Source organism: Vombatus ursinus, unplaced genomic scaffold (genome assembly GCF_900497805.2).
Source record: "Vombatus ursinus unplaced genomic scaffold, bare-nosed wombat genome assembly UNPS02014812.1, whole genome shotgun sequence".
NCBI classification, from domain to species: Eukaryota; Metazoa; Chordata; class Mammalia; order Diprotodontia; family Vombatidae; genus Vombatus; species Vombatus ursinus.
This window is the reverse complement of record NW_020954590.1, coordinates 42,649,117-42,669,523: the sequence shown is the minus strand read 5'-3', so window position 1 is coordinate 42,669,523 and position 20,407 is coordinate 42,649,117. Positions and strand designations below refer to the sequence as shown.

The 20,407-nt window shown below is 36.5% G+C and overlaps 1 protein-coding gene across 4 annotated transcripts in view; it reads right to left on the bottom strand.

Moving 5' to 3' along the window:
* The window catches only part of LOC114054055 (lethal(3)malignant brain tumor-like protein 4), a 504,773-nt gene that overhangs the window by 330,685 nt on the left and 153,681 nt on the right, over window positions 1-20,407 (bottom strand). For 3 of the 4 annotated variants that reach the window (XM_027877122.1, XM_027877124.1, XM_027877123.1), the window contains one exon: window positions 7,262-7,353. In XM_027877122.1, the coding sequence (XP_027732923.1) occupies window positions 7,262-7,353 (92 nt within the window). Of the gene's footprint in view, window positions 1-7,261; window positions 7,354-20,407 lie in introns of those variants that run through there. The other variant, XM_027877125.1, reaches the window with a different exon arrangement.

Below are 20,407 nucleotides of genomic sequence, written 5' to 3'. Positions count from 1 at the left end.
TATCTGTATCAGTCACAAGGACCTACCAAACTGTCATTCCTACTGGCCGTTCTCTATCTAAGATATTCCACACCTCCCACTTCTGTGACTCTTTAATACCTAGAATTTTCTCCCTACTCAATTAAACCTTACCAAATCTTCACCTTTCTTGAAAGTATCGCTAGTACCACCACCTACAAATGGTCATTCTTGACCTCCCCATAGAGATACTCTTCCACTGCTCCCACATACAAAAATTACTTTGCATTAACTCCACATTTATGTTGTATATGTTTATCTGTGTATGTGTTGTCGTTCCCGATAAAATCTCATAATTTGGTCCCTGAGGGCAAAGAATGTTTTGTTTTTGTCTTTTTATCTCCAATACTTAGAACAATATCAGGTATACAACAGGCATTCGATAAATACTTGTTGCCTTGAGTTGCAACTGAATTTGTGAATAATATTCTACGTTGGCACTTAGATAGATATCTGAGTTTTATTACTATTCCTCTTCCTTATGGTCTACTTTTACTTACTAAATCTTTCCACTAGTATTCTTCTTCCTAAAGCATGCCTGCTATAGTCTATGGTATCTGCTTGAAAGACGTATTTGAACAATCTTCTCCCTCTCCATCCACTGTAAGTTTAAAATTATTTTGAGAAGACCTGCACGTTTCCAAGAAAATATACTTACCAATGCGAGCTATTTGCAGTTCCTGCCTGACCATTCATATGCCTTAAACCTTGAGGGAGAAATTCAAATTCTATTTTTAACTACCATCATCTTAACCATTTATTTACTTTGCAAATCTACCTCTCTTCTGAAGGAGCCATCTTGAATCAGCAGCTATGATGAAGAAACTATCTAAGCTCCAAAGAGCTTTAATATTTTTTGCCCAGAACTTTATTGTCCATACCCAAGGCTTTATGGAAAATTAAGTTTTTAATAAGAATTAAAGGGGGAACATCACTGGAAGATTGTCAACGAAGGAAGGATATGAGGGTAGAGGCGGGGGAGGCTACAAGCCACGTAAAACAAACCTGCTTAATGACATGGTTTTGTTAAGCATTAATCTATGTAAAGATGAAAGGGAAATAGACCAAGAATTCTCCATTTTAAGATTTCAGTGAATTAGTGTTAAAGGAGGAGGAGGAGAGGCATGAAAGAGGGAAGGGATGTTTTGAAAAACTTGAAATTCAAAGAAGTACAGAATTTCAGAGTGGGAGGGACTATAGTGGCTTTCTAATCTAACTCATATCCAAAAAAAAATCTCAACAGAACAAATCTAATCCCACTTCCACGCAACAGCTCTTCAAAATAGTAACTAGCACAGAGCAGGTGCTTATTAAATGTTTGTTCGATCAAACTGAAATACTTGAAGAGAGGCATCTCCACCCCACCTAGCGCCTTTATTTTCTCTAAGATAAAAATGCCCGGGTCATGTGATCTCATATGACACTCAAGAACCTTCATCATCTTGGCTGCCTTCTCTATATGTGCTTCACCATAGCAGTATCCTCCTTTAACGATGCTGCCATAAAGACATCTTCTCAAGTAGCATCACATGTAGTCAACAGTAGTTTGCTTAAACCACCCTAGGCCAAACAATAGGTTAAAAAAAATCATCTTATAATGGCTAGATCAGATGGATATCCTTCACTGTATTCTATGGCATAAAAACTGGGAGAAATTAAGATGACGTATAATCAGGGAAATGGGTTCTATAGAAGACGACTAGGGATGATTAGGGAGTCTAGGGGTGCTTAGGCTCCTGGAAAAAGTAAGACTAGAATAGCTATCAACAGGTACCAGTGAAGGAGAAATAAAGTAAAAGGGCAGAAAAGGTGACAACAAACAAACAACAACGTATTGTGCCAGGCACTAAACAGATAAAAAAAGTGTGATGTTGAAAAAAGGAGAATTATGGGTAAAGAGTCATATAACATCTAGGGTATAATCACATTTATGAGCCAGTCTTCAGAAAAGATTTAATGATTCATCTTTCACATATCCAAGAGAGTTCTGTTTAGCCTCTTCCATTCCAAATACTATACCAAAAATATCTTCTACTAAAATCACTGTGGAGATTAAACTGGAACAAACATGCTGTGCTCAAGAAGCATATGAAATGATGATAGGATTGAGAATTTCTTATATCCGAAAATATTTCCAAAGACACATCTGAAAAAATGTTTTTAAAAGGCTTTAGAAATTTCACAATTTCTAAGTAATAATAATGATAATAAATAGTTAATATCTATATAACACCTACTATGTATTAGGCACTTTGTAATTATCATCTTATTAGATCCCCACAGAAACCCTGGGAGGCAGGTGCTATTAAAAGCCCTGTTTCATAGATGACGCAAATAGGGTTAAAGGACTTGCCCAGGGTCACACAGCTCATCGATGCCTGAAGACTAATTTGAACTCAGGTATTTCTGACTTCAGGCCTATATACTCTATCCATTGCACCACTAGCTACTCCCAGCATACATTATAAATGTTCTTTGGAGAGAGAGAAGTAAAAAGGGCAGTCCTATGATTTCACTGGTATAGGAGAATTCCTGATTTCAGAATCTTGCTACCAATGGAGATCAGCACCAACTCTGAGATAGATAGATGGATATTGGATGTCTGTACATACACATGTACAGACATACCTATGTGTATACAGGATGTGTACAATATCAGCTACACAGAGACGACACAGATTTCCTATGCCTGTAGCACTGTAATAGTTAATCGTATATGCATTCTGGCTTAAAGGAGCTTATAATTTCACTGGCAAACAAAATATGGCGGGGCAGCTAGGTAGCATAGTGAATAGAAGTCAGGAAGCTGGGAAGTCAGGAAGATCCGAGTTAAAATTCAGCCTCAGATACTTAACCGGTTTCGTGACCCTGGGCAAGTCACTTAACCTTGTTTGCCTCAGTTTCCTCATCTGTCAAATGAGCTGGAGAAGGGAATGGCAAACCATTCCAGCATCTTTGCCAAGAAACCCCTAAATGAGGTCACAATGAGTTAGACACAACTGAAGAGCAACTAAACAACAAATAAGATATTACAGAATAAATATTGTTCAGTCATTCAGTCGTTCAGTTGTGGCAGACTCTTCATGAACCCCAGGAGGTTTTCTTGGCAAAGAAACTAGGGTGGTTTGCCATTTCCTTCTCCAGCGGATTAGGCCAAACAGAGGTTAAGCAACTTGGCCAGGGTCATGCTGCTAGTTAATGTCTGAGGCCAGATTTGACCTTAGGTCTTCCTGACTCCAGGCCCAGCACTCTACCCACCCAACCACTAGCTGAATAAATATTAGTGTTTGCTAAATCCAGTGAGTCTTTACCCTGAATCTACTTTTCAGCCCTAAGTCTTAACCCAGGGATGGGGAACCAGCAGCCTGTAAGCCACATGTGGTCTTCTAGGTTCTTGGGCACAGCCTTTTGACTGAATCCAAACTTCACAGAACAAATCCTTTTATTAAGGGAATTTGTTCTGTGAAGTTTGGATTCAGGCAAAGAGCAGCACTTGAGGACCTAGAGGTCCACATGTAGCCTTGAGCCTGCAGGTTCCCCACCCCTGTCTTAGCCTCACAAGACCCTAGGAAGCCAACAATAAGATCTTACCACAACTCATGATGACTTACATAAGTTTTCTTGCCTCAGCTCAAAATGCCCCTGTCTCTGATACTTAATGCCCACTTCCGCTCTCCTGTCTTCCTGGCTTTCAGCCATTACCCCATTTCAACTGATGGTCTCTGCATATCCCCAGCTGAATGTCTTTTGCTTGCCTGGTCCTGTCTTATACATCATATCCTCAAGATCTAATGAAGCTCTGAGCCCAGAGTTGGGAATATTACTTAGTGACAGAACGTATGGTACAAAAATAAAGTGATCTGAATAAAGAAAAACTGAAGGACTAGGAAAAGAAATATCTCCACTTTCCATCTCTCCCACAGAATTTTGCAAAGGCGGTCAATAAATACTTATGGAGCTGGACCATCAAGAGATGGACAGTCTTTGAAGAGAACAAGCGAATGTGGGAAGCTAGGACTGGGGAACCAGCATGCCTCCAAGAACTGAATTAGAATCACAGATTTTGAGCTGGCAGGGACCTCTGAGGTCATCTGTTCCAATACTCTCATTTTACAGATGAGGAAACTGAAGGAACCCCAGAGAGGTGACTAACTCAAGGTCATACAGGTAATAAGAGGCAGAGTCAGGATTAGAACTCAGATTCTCTAACACCAGCTCCAGCACCACTAAGGGTTCATATGACAGCAGTGAAAAAATATGATGCAATAGGATGGGCAATGTACCTAAAAGCACTTTTTATTCAAGAGGCAATAGAGTGCCTATTAGGGGATTGTGGGTGAGGAGATATTCAAGAAAAAACACCATTCAAAGGATCATAAATCAAGCAGTTTATTACACACAGGACAGTTCTCAGTTGATCATCATTACAACCTTATGATCTATCTTGAGATTATCTTAAAAGCAGTATAAAAGATTAACTAGAAAATTAAAGACTGAAGGAAGGGTGGAGAATGAGGAGCTCTTGCAAAAAGGCATTGAGAAAGGGAAGACAATATGGTACAATGGAAATAATTCTGGAATTGGAATTAGAGGAACTTGGCCTGAATCCTGTCTCTCCCATTGTCCTACCTGTGTGGTCTTGAGCAAGGAACTGAACTACTTTAGGTTTTAGTTATCTCACCTGTAAAATGACAGGATTAGACTATAGGATCTCTAATGTTCCTTCCAAATTTAAATCTCTAATAATGATGAAGAACTAGAATGCTGGCGTTGTGAGGATATGTAAACAGATGGGAGAGATTATGGAGGTAGAATCTGTAAACCTTGTTAATTAGTTGGATAAGGGAGATGAATTCATGATTATGAACTTGAATTATGGTGGCACCATGAACACAGAGAAGTTTGAAGGAAGAGTAGGAGTAGAGAGAAAGAACATGTTTTATTTTTAATATGTTGAGATTTAGGTGATGATAGAACGTGCTGGTTGAGGATGTCGAGCAGTCAGGTGGTGATGAACAAGTGGAAATCAGAAGAGAGATTGGATGGATGGACGGATGATAGACAGACAGACAGAGTTATTTGGAGACAAAAACTGAAGCGATGGGAGCGCATAAAAATCACTAAAGGAGAAAATATATAATGAAAAAGGGAACCCAGAGAGAACGAGTCAAGAGCCCCAGATTCTAGGTGCAAGAGATGGATGATCATTCAACAAAGGCTAAAATGTAAAAAGAGAATAAGACTAAGATCAGCGGGGACCTCTGAGAGGAGCAGGGCAGTGGGGGGAAGACTCACATTTAAGAGGTGGTAGGAAGAAGATGGCCTAACAAAGAAGATTGAGAAGGAATTGTCACATAAATAGAAAAAACAGGTAAGAGCCCTTTGATTGCTTCCCATGACTTGGCACTAACGAGAAGAGGTCTATATGGGAGATCTTCCATATCTCTGTCAGTCAAAACCAAACCACTAGGATGGTCCAAGAGCTTTCTAAGTCTCTATAGACCTGACAGAAAGGAATTAAGTACTAGGTACACAGTATTCATTCCAAGTCTTGATACTTGTTATGAACAAAGTAAAAATGGCTTCTGCCCTTGGAGATCTTCAAACTATGAAGTGAGTGACCTTTAGTCCTATGGGTGATAATTAATCACTAGGCCCAGAATAAAACAAGAGTCTAGCATTAACTACAAAGTATCCTACCAATACAGGGGACTTCTATATGGTTGCTATGGCATGCCTGCTTTGATAACAGATCACACTTATAAAGCTGGTGCAATGAAATCCAAATCAGTTCAACAAAACTATATTAAGTATGTATTGTGTGCCATGCCCTATAGCAAGGTCAGACTGGAAATATAAAGACAAAAACAAAAAATTCCCTTCTCTCAAGAATCTTACAAGTGCCGAATTTTTAAATATACTGTATCCTTTATTATACAAGGGAACCAAAATGGCAAGCAGTTTCTAGCATAAGATTCAAAAATTCAAGTTAATCAATAAAACAGTATTTATTAAGTATGTGCTACATACTAAGCACTGTGCCAGCAATGCAAAAATAGTATAGCACGTGGTCCTGCCCATCAAGAAACTTGTGATTTCATTGAAAAGACAAGCAATACATTTGAAACAATAGGGAACCAGATGGTATATAATGAAGTGTTAATGTCTAAAAATACCAACAGTAGTTCAAAGAAGGAGACGATAATAATAGCTAGCATCTACATATCACTTTAAGGTTTGCAAAGCACTTTGGAAATATTTCATTTGGTCCTCATAACAACCCTGGGAAGTAGGCAATATTATTCTGTATATTTTACAAATAAGGACACTGAGGTAGACAGAGGTTTATATGACTTGCTCAGGATCACACAGTATCTACAAGCCAAAGTATCTAAGTATCTACAGTCACATTTGAACTCAGATCTTCCTGTCACTAGGATCAGAACTCTTTTCACTGTGCCACCTGGCTGATGTGCACAGATAGAGGCAAGGCTCTATGGATAAGATATGATCAGAGCTGAGTCTCAAAGGATGGGTGGGATTTGGATAAATGTTGCAGGTGAAAAAAATAACAATGTAAGTAAAGGAATGACGTAGGAATGGCATTTTCAGACAACAATAAAGAGGCTGGCCTAAAGTTAGAGATTAAATGCTGGGGAATAATGTGAAACAAATTTGAATTGGAAGCCACATGTTTTATGCAACAGTTTCAAGAAGATGGGAGTTGTCAATATATCAGATACCAGTTTATAATGATACTAGGAGAGAGATGGGAAGGAAAGGGTCAGAGAAACACTGGTGCCTTTAGGGTCAGATTATGTCTCTGAACCTCAACTCAATGGGAGAAAATACAGATCGGTCTATGAAGATACACTTAGGTTGTGTCCACTCTAGATTAGCAGCTGCTCAGGTCATATATGACAAATAAATCAGAGACTTTATTCAGTGCCTTTCAACATCAAATCTTGTCCACCAGCTTCTATAATCCCATTCACCAAGACAAAACCATATTTGAATGGGAGATGCACATGGCAGGGTGAGAACAAACAAAACAGAGGTATTCTTTCCTATTTGGGATAATTCTATTTCCTATTTGGGATAATTTGGGATGAACAGTTGTTTACTTACAAGCAAGTCACTTAAACCTCAGTTTCCACTTAGTCTATATAGTGTGAATTTGCTTTAAGGAGTTCCTCCATGGATTTAAAAAATAATAATAATAATACCATATGGAACAACTTACCCTAGAAAAAAGTTGAGCAGGGGCTGCTACAGCATTCTGTTCCTTTAAGTATTGATCCCAAGACCAAGTCTCCTGTGCAGCAGCTAAACTTACTAGAAGAGAAAGAACAAGAAATGTTTCCACAAGCAACAAGTTTGCTTTACTGGCTAGAAACCTATGAAGTAGGTGAATTAATGAAATAACAAACTAGAAAGAAAACCCAGTTAACTACATGTAGTTCTTTCTGATTCATCATAAGGAATTATGTAACTCATAGCCTTCTCATGTTCCAGTTCTCTTTCTATAACATAAGAAAATACTTTTTTACCTTTCAGGAATTTTTATTTGAAAAACTATTTTTCAATGGCTATCAATCATTTCTCCTGTTGAAGCCAGAATTCTCTCTAAGAAGTCAGTAGAGACAGTTTCATCCGAATAAATTGTTCAACTCCCCCCTCAAAAAATGTAAACAGCTGGATGCCACCCACCTCTGCCCCTTTATGCAGCTGCTAGAGTTGGAACAGAAGCAGCTACCAGAGGGAGCTGCTGTGCTCAAAGTGCTTGCAAGAGTCTGCCTAGTGAGAGCCAGAGAGCTCCTTTTCTCTCCTCTAAGCTGGGCCTTTGCCCCCATTCCCACTAGATCAAATGTGAACAGCTGCTAAAAAACTGATTTCCTTCTTTAGTTTTGCTGCATTGCACCTTGTTAAAAGGGATGTCTCTTTGATAAAGGAAAGGGAGAGGGATATAGCAGGAAATTTAGACAAGGTAAAAACCAAATATATTTTTTTTTTTAAAAATGAAGAGCATGAACTTTGCATTCTGTTTTAAAATGGATAACATTCCAAATAGATTTGATATAACAGATAATTGTGAAAATTTTATTCAACCTAAGAAATGATAACTCAGGATCTAATTTTTTCAGAACTCTGGGCAGAGATTATTTAATCCAGCCTGCTCACTTGACAGATAAGAAAACTAAATGCCTGGAAAGTACATAAGATAAAAAGGAATTTTCTATAAAATTAAAATGTGGAGGTTATATGAACATATTTTCATTGTTAAATACCTAGCAACATAAAGTTATGACACACAGTAGTTCCTTTTTTTCAATATTTCAGCTTTATTTTTGAAGTTGCCTTGTGCACAGTTTCATTTCAGTTAAATTCTTGTAAAATAACTGTCATTAGCTGCCTGACATCTTAGCACACTGCGTTGGATAATGCCTCTTCTCAAATGAAGTAATTCCCCTCATGTTATCAGGGCATCAATCCAATGTAATGAACTCTTTAAGTAGTCTGTCATTGAAATTATGGTAACTCTTAAACCCCTTACTTCATAATGACCTGGCAATGCTATTGTAGCAAAAGTCCTCCTTCCCAGACTTAACTTGGAATCGTCGTCCTTTGAGGTCTTATGTTGCTTTTCCTAAAATTCACTGACCCCAGGGTCTCCATAAGTTTGTCCTTATAGAATCAATGAAGTCGCTCTTTCCATTCCAAACACAGAGCAAATCATCCAAGTTTATAACTGCTGAAACAAGATGGCAACATTCCCTTCATATAATGATTAACTACAAATTTATTTGACTCTCTCTAGGACGTAAGCTAAATAGTGAACTGCTATAATCCATCAGAATGATGAATTGGGCTGATTCTATCAGTCAGAATTCTGACTTACAACTTAAACTAGAAATCTCGTTCCTCTTGGGACTCAAGAGAGGAATAATTTAACTAAAATATTATTTAAGGTTATTTTCCCCATGATCTTTAGCAACATATAAAAGAAAAACCACTTCAAGTTTGCAAAATTATATCCTAACTTTTTAAATTCCTGACCTTTTAAAACTCTAGCTGGATATTACACTACAGGTGACTCAATACAGATTTAGGGATTTGAAAGATAACATTAAATCTCAGGCCCCTGATGGATGTCTGAGCCCAGGAGAGCACTTTTACTAAATAAGAACTAAATCAATGCTGTTTAGAGTAAAAAACTGGAACTTCTCCCTCCAGAGTCACCAATGGTCTGTTAACTGTCCAATCTAATGGATTTTCCCCTCAATCTTTATCCTTCTTGACCTCTCTGAAGCATTTGACACAGTTGATCACCCTCTTTTCCTGGACCTTTCTTCTCTAGGTTTTCATGACACTCCGCAGTCTAAGATGTCCTCTTGTTAGACTGCTCCTTATCCATCTCCTCCTTGAAGCCTGAATCCAAGACATAACAGAGAACCTCCTAAGACTTATGCAAATGGATGACAATTACCCACTTTTGGTGATTCATTTGGTCATAGTATACACCTCCAGAGGTAAATTAAGTAGTACTGCCAACAGTTATGAACTCTTGAACGAGAAACTGAAGACCATGACGGCACAGGTGTGTTTTCTTTATTTTTGCCCACCGAAGGTAATGCATGCAAAAGAGAAAAATTAATTTGTGGAATAAACAACTAGATAAAATGATGTCTAAAAATGGGATGCAGATCTCAGTTTAAAATATAGGGCTGCAACATGACTAATGTGAAAATATCTTTAATATAATTATACATGTACGGGCTATATCAGATCGTACACTGTCTTGGGAAGGGCAGAGGGGACAGAGGGAGAGAAAATTTAAAACTCCAAATCTTATAAAAGTGAATGTTGAAAACTAAAAATAAATAAATACATATTTTTTTAAAATAAAATATAGGGCTGACAGATTCCTAGAACAAAGATGAACTATATGCAACAAAGGCTGGTTGTGGGAAGACAGGGGCATGTTAAGACAAAAAGCATCTCATATTCCCCACAAACACTCCATCTACTAAGAGATAGAAAGAAATCACCTCAAGACTCTCCCACTCCACCTAGGAATCCATTGAGATTGCCCACCCACCCACCAGAGTCCCACAGAGATCTTGGGATAGACAAGCCAGGGTAGATTAAAGCAGTGGTACAAAAGACACAATGCAGGAAGCCCCTGGAGCCTTGGGGACAATTTTCAGCACTCCCTACGTATGCTGCCTAAGAGGCACCTAAGCCCAGACTTTGAGGTTTCATCTTTGACTGATCCAAACAAGGCCAAAGACCAGTAACGCAGCCTAGTCTAGTAGAGACAACAACCTCAGGGAGTTCAAGGAAGGATCCATCAGCGGTCTGAATCTAACTCGGTAAGGGGAGACTCTAGGTAAAAATACAGCCTGGATATTACATGAACTTTATAGCAGGAACCCAGCACAGGGACAGTATCCTCTGAGCCCAGCAGTAGTGAAGGAGGACTCCAGGCAGAGTCTACAAAGGAAAAGTCCTGGGGTCCTATGACAACAGGGAGCTTGCACATAGAGCTCAATTCTAGAATAGTCCATGAAGCTCTTAAAGGTGGGATCCAGTCTGGCATATTATACTGAGTAACAGGCAGGCCCCGCCCACACCATTCAGTTGAGGAGCAGACCCAAGCAACTCCCCCCCATTACCCCCAACCACAAGTAAAACAAGAAAAAAGCTCTGAATACCTTGAAGAAATAACTTGGTAGAAGAGGTAAGGGGTAAACCACAAAAAGACCTTATAACAAGTTCTGATAAAGCCTTGGAGAAAAAAAAAATGGCCTTGCCAAAGAGGCCACAGTAATACCTGAGGAAATCAAACAAGAAATACAGAATGGAAGATTTAGAGGGGCAAGAATGACAAAAATAATAATAATAAGAAGAAGAAGAATGGAAAATTGACACCTTAGAACAGAAGATGAAAAACCTCACTCTAAAACTGAATGCCCCAAAATTAAAAGGCATCACACAGGGGAAAAAAAAGACATAATTTGGTAAGAAATATCAACACAAGGCCCAAAAACTTAAAAAAAAAAATCTAAGGAATATAATTTCAAAAACAAATGACCTGGAAAATTGATTGAGAGATAATTTAAGAATTGTCAGGATGATTTAAAAGCTGTTACGGGAGGCAGCTAGATGGTGCAGTGGATAGAGCACTGGCCCTGAAGTCAGGAGGACCTGAGTTCAAATTTTGTCCTCAGACCAAACACTTGACACTTATCAGCTGTGTGACCTTGGGCAAGTCACTCAACCCCAATTGCCTAAAAAATAAAAATAAAAATAAAAACCATTACAGGGGGAAGTGGATTCTATATTGATAAATGGAGAAGAAAAAGGATAATACAGTCACAGAGAAAGAGGTGAGAGATGATTGATCTCTGGTATAAATTGAATGGGAACAGAAAGAAATATACTTTTTTTTTTTAATGTAACAGCTTTACAAAAACTGATCATGTCCTGAGGCATAAAGAAATCACCAAAAAATGAAGAAAAGTAGAAATGCTCAACACATCATTTACAAATCATTAACATTATTTTTTAAAAAAATTCAATTAAGGACACTTTAAGAAATAATGCAAACATAATTAGGGGATAAAAAATAAACAAAAAACATAACTCTAAAGAACTGATGGGCCAAAAAACAAATTTTAGAAAAAGAAAATTTCATCAAAGAATACTACAATAAGGAAACAACATAACAAAACTTATGAGCTGTAGCTAAAGTAGTTCTGAAAGGAAATTTATATTTCTAAATATTTTCAACAAATCAGGGAAAGAATAAATCAAAGAACTGAGCATGCAATTTAAAAAAATTTTGATCAAATTCAACTAAATAACAAAGTAGAAATTATGAAAATTAAAGATTAATAAAACTAAAAGCAAAGATCATCTAGATGATAAAGCAAGGCATAGGCTTAAAAAATAATAAAATAGATTAACAGGCAGGTAACCTTATTTTTATAAAGAGAGAAAAAATCAAATTGTATTTTTAAAATGGAAGAAAAAAAGGAGAACTTATAACAATTCAAAAAGAAATAAATGAAATGATCAATTATAGGCCATAAAAGCCTGATAATTTAGATGAAATAGATGAATATTCATAAAAAAAATCCAAATTGACAAAAGATCCAATACAAGAAAAAGAAATTGAACAAGCCATTAATGAATTTCCAAAGGAAAAAAAACCAACCATAACTCCAAGACTAGATGGATTTACAAGTGAATTCTATCAAACACTGGAAAAACTAGTTCCAACACTAAAGAAATAAAAGAAGGCACACTTCCCATGTCGTTCTGTGATATAGACATGGCCTTTATACCTAAAACAGAGAAAAGACAAAGCAGAAAGAAAAAACTGCACATCACTATGCCTAATGAACAGTGATGAAAAAAAATTGAAATAAGATATTAGCAAAGAGTTAACAAAAACATATTAGAAAAATTATATACTATGATCAGATTAGGTTTATGCCAGGAATGTAGGGTTGGTTCAACATAAGAAACTGAGTCAAGTCAACAAACATTTAAGTGCCTACTATGTACCAGAAACTAGACTAAGAGGATAGAAAGGCAAAGAGTCCCTGTCTTCAAGGAGCTCACAGACTACTCAGCATGCAAACAACTATGAAAACACGATATGTACAGGATAAATTGAAGCATAGACTCACAGGAAAAGCACTAAGATTAAGAAGGACTAGGAAAAGCTTCTTACAAATGGTAGGACCTTAACTTCCTTTTAAAAGGAAGCTAGGGAAGCTAGGGGGTACAGATGAGGAAGAAGAGCATTTCCAGCCTGGAAAGGCAGAACGGCGCCGGTTTATGAAGGGATAACTAAAAAATGAAATTAACACCAAACAATATAAACATAATTAATGAACTGTTTTATTAATTAATAAAAATTTTAATAATGAATGAATATAATGTGGTGGTATGATATAAATAATACAATATTGCATGAATAAATGCTTAAAGTGCTTTGACAAAATAAAGCACTCATTTTGATCAAAAACTCTAGAAATCATATGAATGAATGGCCTTTTCCTTAACATAGTAAAAAATATTTAACAGCTCTAACAGCAAACATTATATGTAATGGAGAAAAATTAGAGACATTGCCAATAAGATCGTGGATAAAGCAAGGATGCCTGTCATCACCACTACTAGTCAATTAGCTAGCTAGTATGGCCAGAAATGTTAGCTATAGAACTATGAGGGAATAAACACAGACAAAATAAAGATCACTTTTTACAGACAATACTTAGAAAACTCTAGAAAGCCAACTAAAAATCAATCAAAATAATAACTTCAAAGAAACAGATCATGGGATAAATTCACATAAATCATTAGAATTCTTACACATGAAACCAAAACACAAACAAGCAGGTAGTGCTAGAAAGTAAAATTCCATTAAATATAACTAAAAAAGGCCATAAAATATTCGGTAGTGTATCTACCAAGATTCACTCAGGTGTTATATGAAACTATAAAATACTTTTTGCCATGCCTCCCACATAATAAACACTTAGTAAATCTCTTTATCCATCTATCTAACTTTGCCTAGTAGGTTCTGATAATGTTTATTCTATTTTGTTGTGAGTTCTCCTCAATTATACTATTTTGTTGATTTGATTTTCTCCTTTTTAATCAAATTTGTTCAAACATTTATGAATTTTGTTTTTCAAAGAATCAGAGAACTAGCAATTAGTTTTTTGTTGTTAAATCAATTTCAGTTTCCAATTTATCTATTTCTCCTCTGATTTTTGAGATTTTCTTTATTACATATTTTAGGTATGTACGTTCCCAGTTTTTTTAAGATGCAAACTCTGTTCACTAATTATCTTCATTTCTAATTTGCAAATGTGTACTTTTAGGGATATCATTTTTCCTCTGAGGACTGTTTTAGCTAAATCCCATTAGTTTTAGCAGATTGTTTAGTCCTTGTCTTTCACATAATTAAGTGTTTCTATTATTTGTTATGCAAGCCTTTCATTATTTAGAATTTAACTAATTTTCTCTTTAGGTCTTTGTCTCTTGTTAATGTCTCCTGAAAGGATTATTTTTCTATTATGGTCAATAAAGGATGTTTACTATTTTTGACTTCACGTGTATTTACAATTTCTCTGTGCCCTAATAACATGTTCAATTTCTGTAGAAGTTCCATATGTTAACAAGATATATTTATATTCTTTAGTGGCCTCATTCAGAAGGCAGTATATTGTTTAGTTCTAATTTCTCCCAGAATTTGTTCAATTTTATATTTTCTCTTTTGCTTATCTTTCTATTGGATTGCCCAAATCAGAGAGAAACATTAAAGTCTCTCATTATTATTGTATTACAATTTATGTCTTTGTGTGCAATTCAGTTACCTTTCCTTTATAACTGACACTATGCAATTTGGAATATATGAGTTTGATTTGACATTAATATTGATTATCTATGGCTCCTTTCAGCATAATGCAATTTATCTGTTTATACTGTGAATTTTTTTGTTATTGTTGTTTGTTTCTTTTTCTGGTGGAATGATTCTAACTCTAGTTTTTCTGGATTCACCTGAAATTTGGTCATTCAGAATTACCAGTTAGAAATTTCCATCACTCTTCCATTTGTCAAACACTCCTCTAGTTCTTGGAGTTTTATTTAATTTATTGAATTCCTTCTGTCTTCCTCTCCCCCTTCTTTTCTTGCTCTCAGTTATGGGGGAAATTCAAAATCCTCTCTCCTTTCCCTCTTCTCTAACTTCTTTCATTTGCTAGGTTTTTTTTCCTGTTCTATTTCTAAGAAGGATTTCAGTACTTTGTTATTTCAATTAATTCTTTTCTCTTTCTGTCTTTTCTAAACTTTTATTTTTTGATTCACTGTTTGTTAATTTATTCCTTTTTGAGCCTTTTAGTACTCTTTATGGGAAGACTCACATGACCTAATACAAAATGAAGTAATTTGAGGAAAAAAAGAAACATAGACAGTTATCCCTTCCACATCATGACTTTCCCCATCTAGGTTTCAATATAGCTTGGGTGGGCATAAGAAATTAAATGAGAATTGTTTGAAAGTTTTACAGAAGTCCCAGATGATATGCAAAGACCAGCAGATGACACAGAAAAAATTCAGAAACTGAGAAATGCATAAAATATGAGTAGAATTGTGTAATATTGACATATTTTATCTTTTAATACCACAATAATTCAAGCTTCTCCTTCTGGGAGAAGGGGAGGGCCAAAAAATTTTACATGGATTTTCCAGATTGCAGGGGCGCTGCACCCCTAGCCCACACCAATGTGGAAGAGATAATTATATACAATGATTACAACTAGGTAAATGGAAAGGGGAAAAAAAGCAAAATAATAAAAAATAAATGTTGAAAAACAAGGAACAAACTTGACACCAAAGCAGAGAGATATCCACTCCTTTGCTATGGTAGGGGTTCTACCAGAGTGGAAAACTGTATGTAATGTCAGAATTGTTTAGTTTATTGATTGGTATTGCTGTTATTCCTCTTCTTCCTCTTTTTATTTTTTCTTTAAAAAATTTTGTTATAAGAGATGGCTCTGGGAGGGAAGAAGAAGGATACAGCCAATGAAAAATCAAAAGATATCAATAAAAATTCCCAAGTAAACAACGAGAGACGGATATATAGATATACATATATATGTGTATGTATATATATACACATATATGTGTATGTGTATATATACACATATATGTGTGTATGTATATATACATATATGTGTGTGTATACATATATGTGTGCATGTATATATATACATGTGTGTGTATATATGTGTGTGTATATACATATATATATACACATATATATGTGTATATACATATATATATATATATAGCGAGATAGAGAGACAGAGATTGGTTTGTTTGTTTTTTTAAATAAACAGAACTTCAACTGAAATTACTGACTCCAAGGCTGACCCCCATACTAAACCCCACTGTTGCCTCTGTAGAAAAATTAACTCTAATCTCCAAAACAATCTCAGTAAACATTTACAGAGAACTATTCTGTCCCATTAAATTAGGAATTGCAAGCTGAGTTCTTCAGTTACTTACCACCATTAAGTAAGCCATCCAGGTATTTCCTCTTGTTGGACTATCACTGCACTTAGCCTCATGCCTTGAACACACAGAGGTACCGTTTGGTAAGAGCTTGCTGAATCAAATTGCTTTTGAATGGAACTCTTTGTGACTCTGAGACCCTATTAGTACTGACCTGAATTATGAAGTTTTTAAATGCCAAAACATTCCAGGAACTGTTTTAACTAATGACCAAAGCAGTTAAAACAATATACTAGAGCAAATCAATAATGGTACTGTTCCCTTAGCAACAGGGATAGAATAGCTCCCATTTACAGCAAGCAAGCCATAATTTTCTAATTTAGCACCTCACTGGCAGTGAAATAGTTAATATCAGGAATAATAACCTGCAAAATTAGAGCCCTCACCATCACCCAAGAACCACTGCTCATGTTATTTTGATAAATTTCTCAATAAACACTCAAATCCCCTGCTTCTACTAAATAATAATAGTAATTAAAAAGATAATCCCAAAATAACAGGTTGATCATAATTAGAATTCACTCTCTGAAACAGATGTAGCAACTAAGAGAATGAAGGTATATCTTACAGAGATTTCTAATGTTTTGAGGCAATTCTCACTGGTGATCACATACTGATAATGCTAATATATCACATACAGACAATGCTAAAAACCAGATCTTTGGCCTAAATGCATTAATGCAGAGCTTATAATGTTATCTTCCATAAGGAGTTGCAACCAAAGTTTATTTATAAAAAGTTAATTTATTATAAGTTTATTTACCAACACATATGAGAAATTATCATAATAATAACAATCCTGAAGTATACTGAGCCATAACTCAGTATTTATTTACAGGCATGTTTCTGCTTTGAAATTAACATCTTGAAAGAGCCACTGAGAAATTATTGAATGATTTCACATTTGGACAGCCTGAGAGTTTAGGGATACACACTACTTTTACCAGCATCAATTCATTTTCACAGTTACCTTTTTAAGATAAATAAAATAGGTGGAATGAAATGTAGAACCAACCATAAACATTAAAAATTAGATGCTAGAAAAGTTTATAGCCATCAAAGAGCTCTTTCAAGAAGTGGGTGTATATACAGGGGTTTAAGTTTGATTTCCACCTATTAGTCATGAGACCTTGAGCAATTAACCTCTCTCAGCGCCCATCTCTTCTCTGAAAAAATGAGAATAAAAAATCTCATACAATTCATGATGCTCTTGGTAGCATCATTGTCTTCCAAATTCACTGTTTTTTCTACTTTATCATGAAGCCTCTCATAATTTGGTGAAGAATAATTGGAAAAAATGGAACTGGATACTCATTAGGATGAACTAGATTGGGATTTTTAGCCTGGAGAACCAGATAACTTAGTGAAAACTAAGGCTCAGGATCAAGAAATAAAGGAGACCAAAGGCTTACCTTCTTCTAAGAAGCCTCAAACTTTTAAATCATGACTATGTTCATGAAGAAAATATAAAGTATGGAGAATATTTTATTCCCCAAAATACAGTTAATATCAGGAATCCTACAAAGCTGCTTTGGTCTTCCATCCAAGGCTGTCAATACTTGTCTATATTATTGATTTCATCTATTCCCATAGCTTCAATTACCATTTTTAGACAGATGACTCCCCAATTTACAAATCCTTTCCAAATTGCTTCACACATCTCCAACTACCTAATGAGTATCTCAAGCTGAATGACCTAACGTACCGGTACCTCCAACTCAAAATAAAAATTTAAATTCATTTGCCACCCCAAACCTGCCTCTCCTCCCAACATCTCAATTTTGTTGTTGAAAGTACCATCACACTTCCCAGCTACTCAGAGTAAAATACCTGGACAATCTTTAGCAATCCTATTCTCATCACTACTCTCATCTTTTCTTCTGAATTTCACTGTTGTGGCTATTTCCTCTAAGAATTTATCCATGCCTGTCCAATCCTGCAAAATTCTTGTCCATGTTCTGCTGTTAATATGTCATCAGGGTCCACTCAACATGGAGGGGGCTTTTCTTGATTTCTCTCAACATCATAAATACGCCAGGTGAATATCCAGCTGTCTGTCTATTATGCCTTGTGCTCCACCTTGCAATTATTTTATTTTCTCGTCTCCTAATGAGACATTTCTTTGATGACCAGCTTCACTTGGGTTCTTCTTCATAATTCCTTGTTTTTAACGTGTTACTACCTATTCACATCCACTTTTCCCTCTCTGCTGAACTTTGGGGTGACCTCCCTTTTCAATTCTTTGGAAATCACAGTATTCCATGACTCACAGTCATAGAACACTACAACAACAATATTGGTTTTCAAAACTGAATCTTTGTTTATCTAGCTGCCAAAATAATCTTACTAATACAAAAAACATTTCACCCTCCTACTCAAAAATTTCATATTCGTACCACTATTCTTCTGGTGATGTTATAGAACTTCAAGTCATGTATTATACTGCAGCCTCAAAAGAAATGAATTGAAGATCACCCAAAAGGCAAAAGAGAGCTACATGGTAAGCAGGTTATAACACCTGAGAAGAATACCCGAGTTCGGGGGGGCGGAGCCAAGATGGTGAGGGAAAGCAGTGACTTCCTAGAGCTCTCCCCCAAACCCCTCTAAATACCTACAAAAATGGCTCTAAACAAATTCTAAAGCAGCAGAACCCACAAAAAAACAGAGTAAAACAAATTTCCAGCCCAAGACAACCTAGATGGCTGATCGGAAAGGTATGTTGCACCGGGCTGGGAGAGGAGCGCAGTTCGGCGTGGGCGCGCAGGCCACAGCAACCCTGGAGCAGGCCACAGAGGACTGAATCGCAGGCAGCCATGGCGGTTTCCAGACTTCTCAACCCCTGAACACCAAATACAACTTAGAAGGTCAGTGGGAAAAGTCTGTTACTGCAGTGAGAGAAGAAGCTAGATCTTAGCCACCCCAAGGGCAGCAGCTGGCTTCTGAGCTTCAGGCCCACAGACTGAGGGGGGATCCAGTGGCTGATCAGAGGGGGCTTGCAGGGATCTCTTTGCCAGCGCTGAGGTAGGAATCTCTTGCTTTGCCCGTGCTTGGATCTGGGTCACAGCCTGGTGGAGCTTGTTGTGGCGGTGGAGAGGAAACACCTCACCCCTTATCATAGCACCTTGGAAGAACTGAAAATTTTCAGGTCCCTAGAAGTACCTCTGAAAACAGCTGTACAAACCCCCGAAGCTTGGGACAGTACAGTCTCCACATTGGAAACAGACTCTTACCATAACAAAGAGTTTAAAACTCAAGTAATTGGCCGGGATCACGCGTAAGCAGCATAAAAAGAGTCTACTATCTTCCTTTGGTGACAAAGAAGATAAAAACATACAACCACAAGAAGACAACAAAGCCAAAGCTCCTACATCCAAAACTTCCAAGAAAAATATGAATCAGTCCCAGGCCTTGGAAGAGCTCAAAAGGGATTTTGAGAAGCAAGTAAGAGAAGTAGAGGAAAAACTGGGAAGAGACATGAGAGTGATGCAAGAAAATCATGAAAAGCAAGTTAACAGCTTGCTAAAGGAGACCCAGAAAAATACTGAAGAAAATAACACCTTAAAAAATAGCCTAACCCAAATGGCAAAAGAGGTCAAAAAGCCAATGAAGAGAAGAATGCCCTAAAGAGCAAAATTGGACAAATGGAAAAGGAAGTCCAAAAGATTACTGAAGAAAATACTTCCTTAAAAATAAAAAGATTCCCCAAAGGAAAACTCCTAGGAAGATTGCAGCCAAATTCCAGAGTTTCCAGGTCAAGGAGAAAATATTACAAGCAACCAGAAAGAAACAATTCAAGTATTGTGGAAACACAATCAGGATAACACAAGATTTAGCTGCTTCTACATTAAGGGACCATAGGGCATGGAATATAATATTCCGGAGGGCAAAGGAGATAGGATTACAACCAAGAATCAGCTACCCAGCAAAACTATAGTATAATTCTTCAGGGGAAAAAATGGTCATTCAGTGAAATAGAGGACTTTCAAGCATTCTTGATGAAAAGACCAGAGATGAAAAGAAAATTTGACGTTCCAATACAAGACTCAAGTTTACCTCAAGAGGTAAACAGGAAAGAGAAATCATAAGAGACTTATTAAGGTTGAACTGTTTACATTCTTGCATGGAAAGATGATATTTGTAACTCATGAGACCTTTGTCAGTATTAGGGTAGTTGGAGGGAAAAAATTATACGTATGTACATATATATAGATAGAGAGATAGATAGATAGATAGAGAGATAGATAGATAGATAGATAGATAGATAGATAGATAGATAGATAGATAGATAGATAGA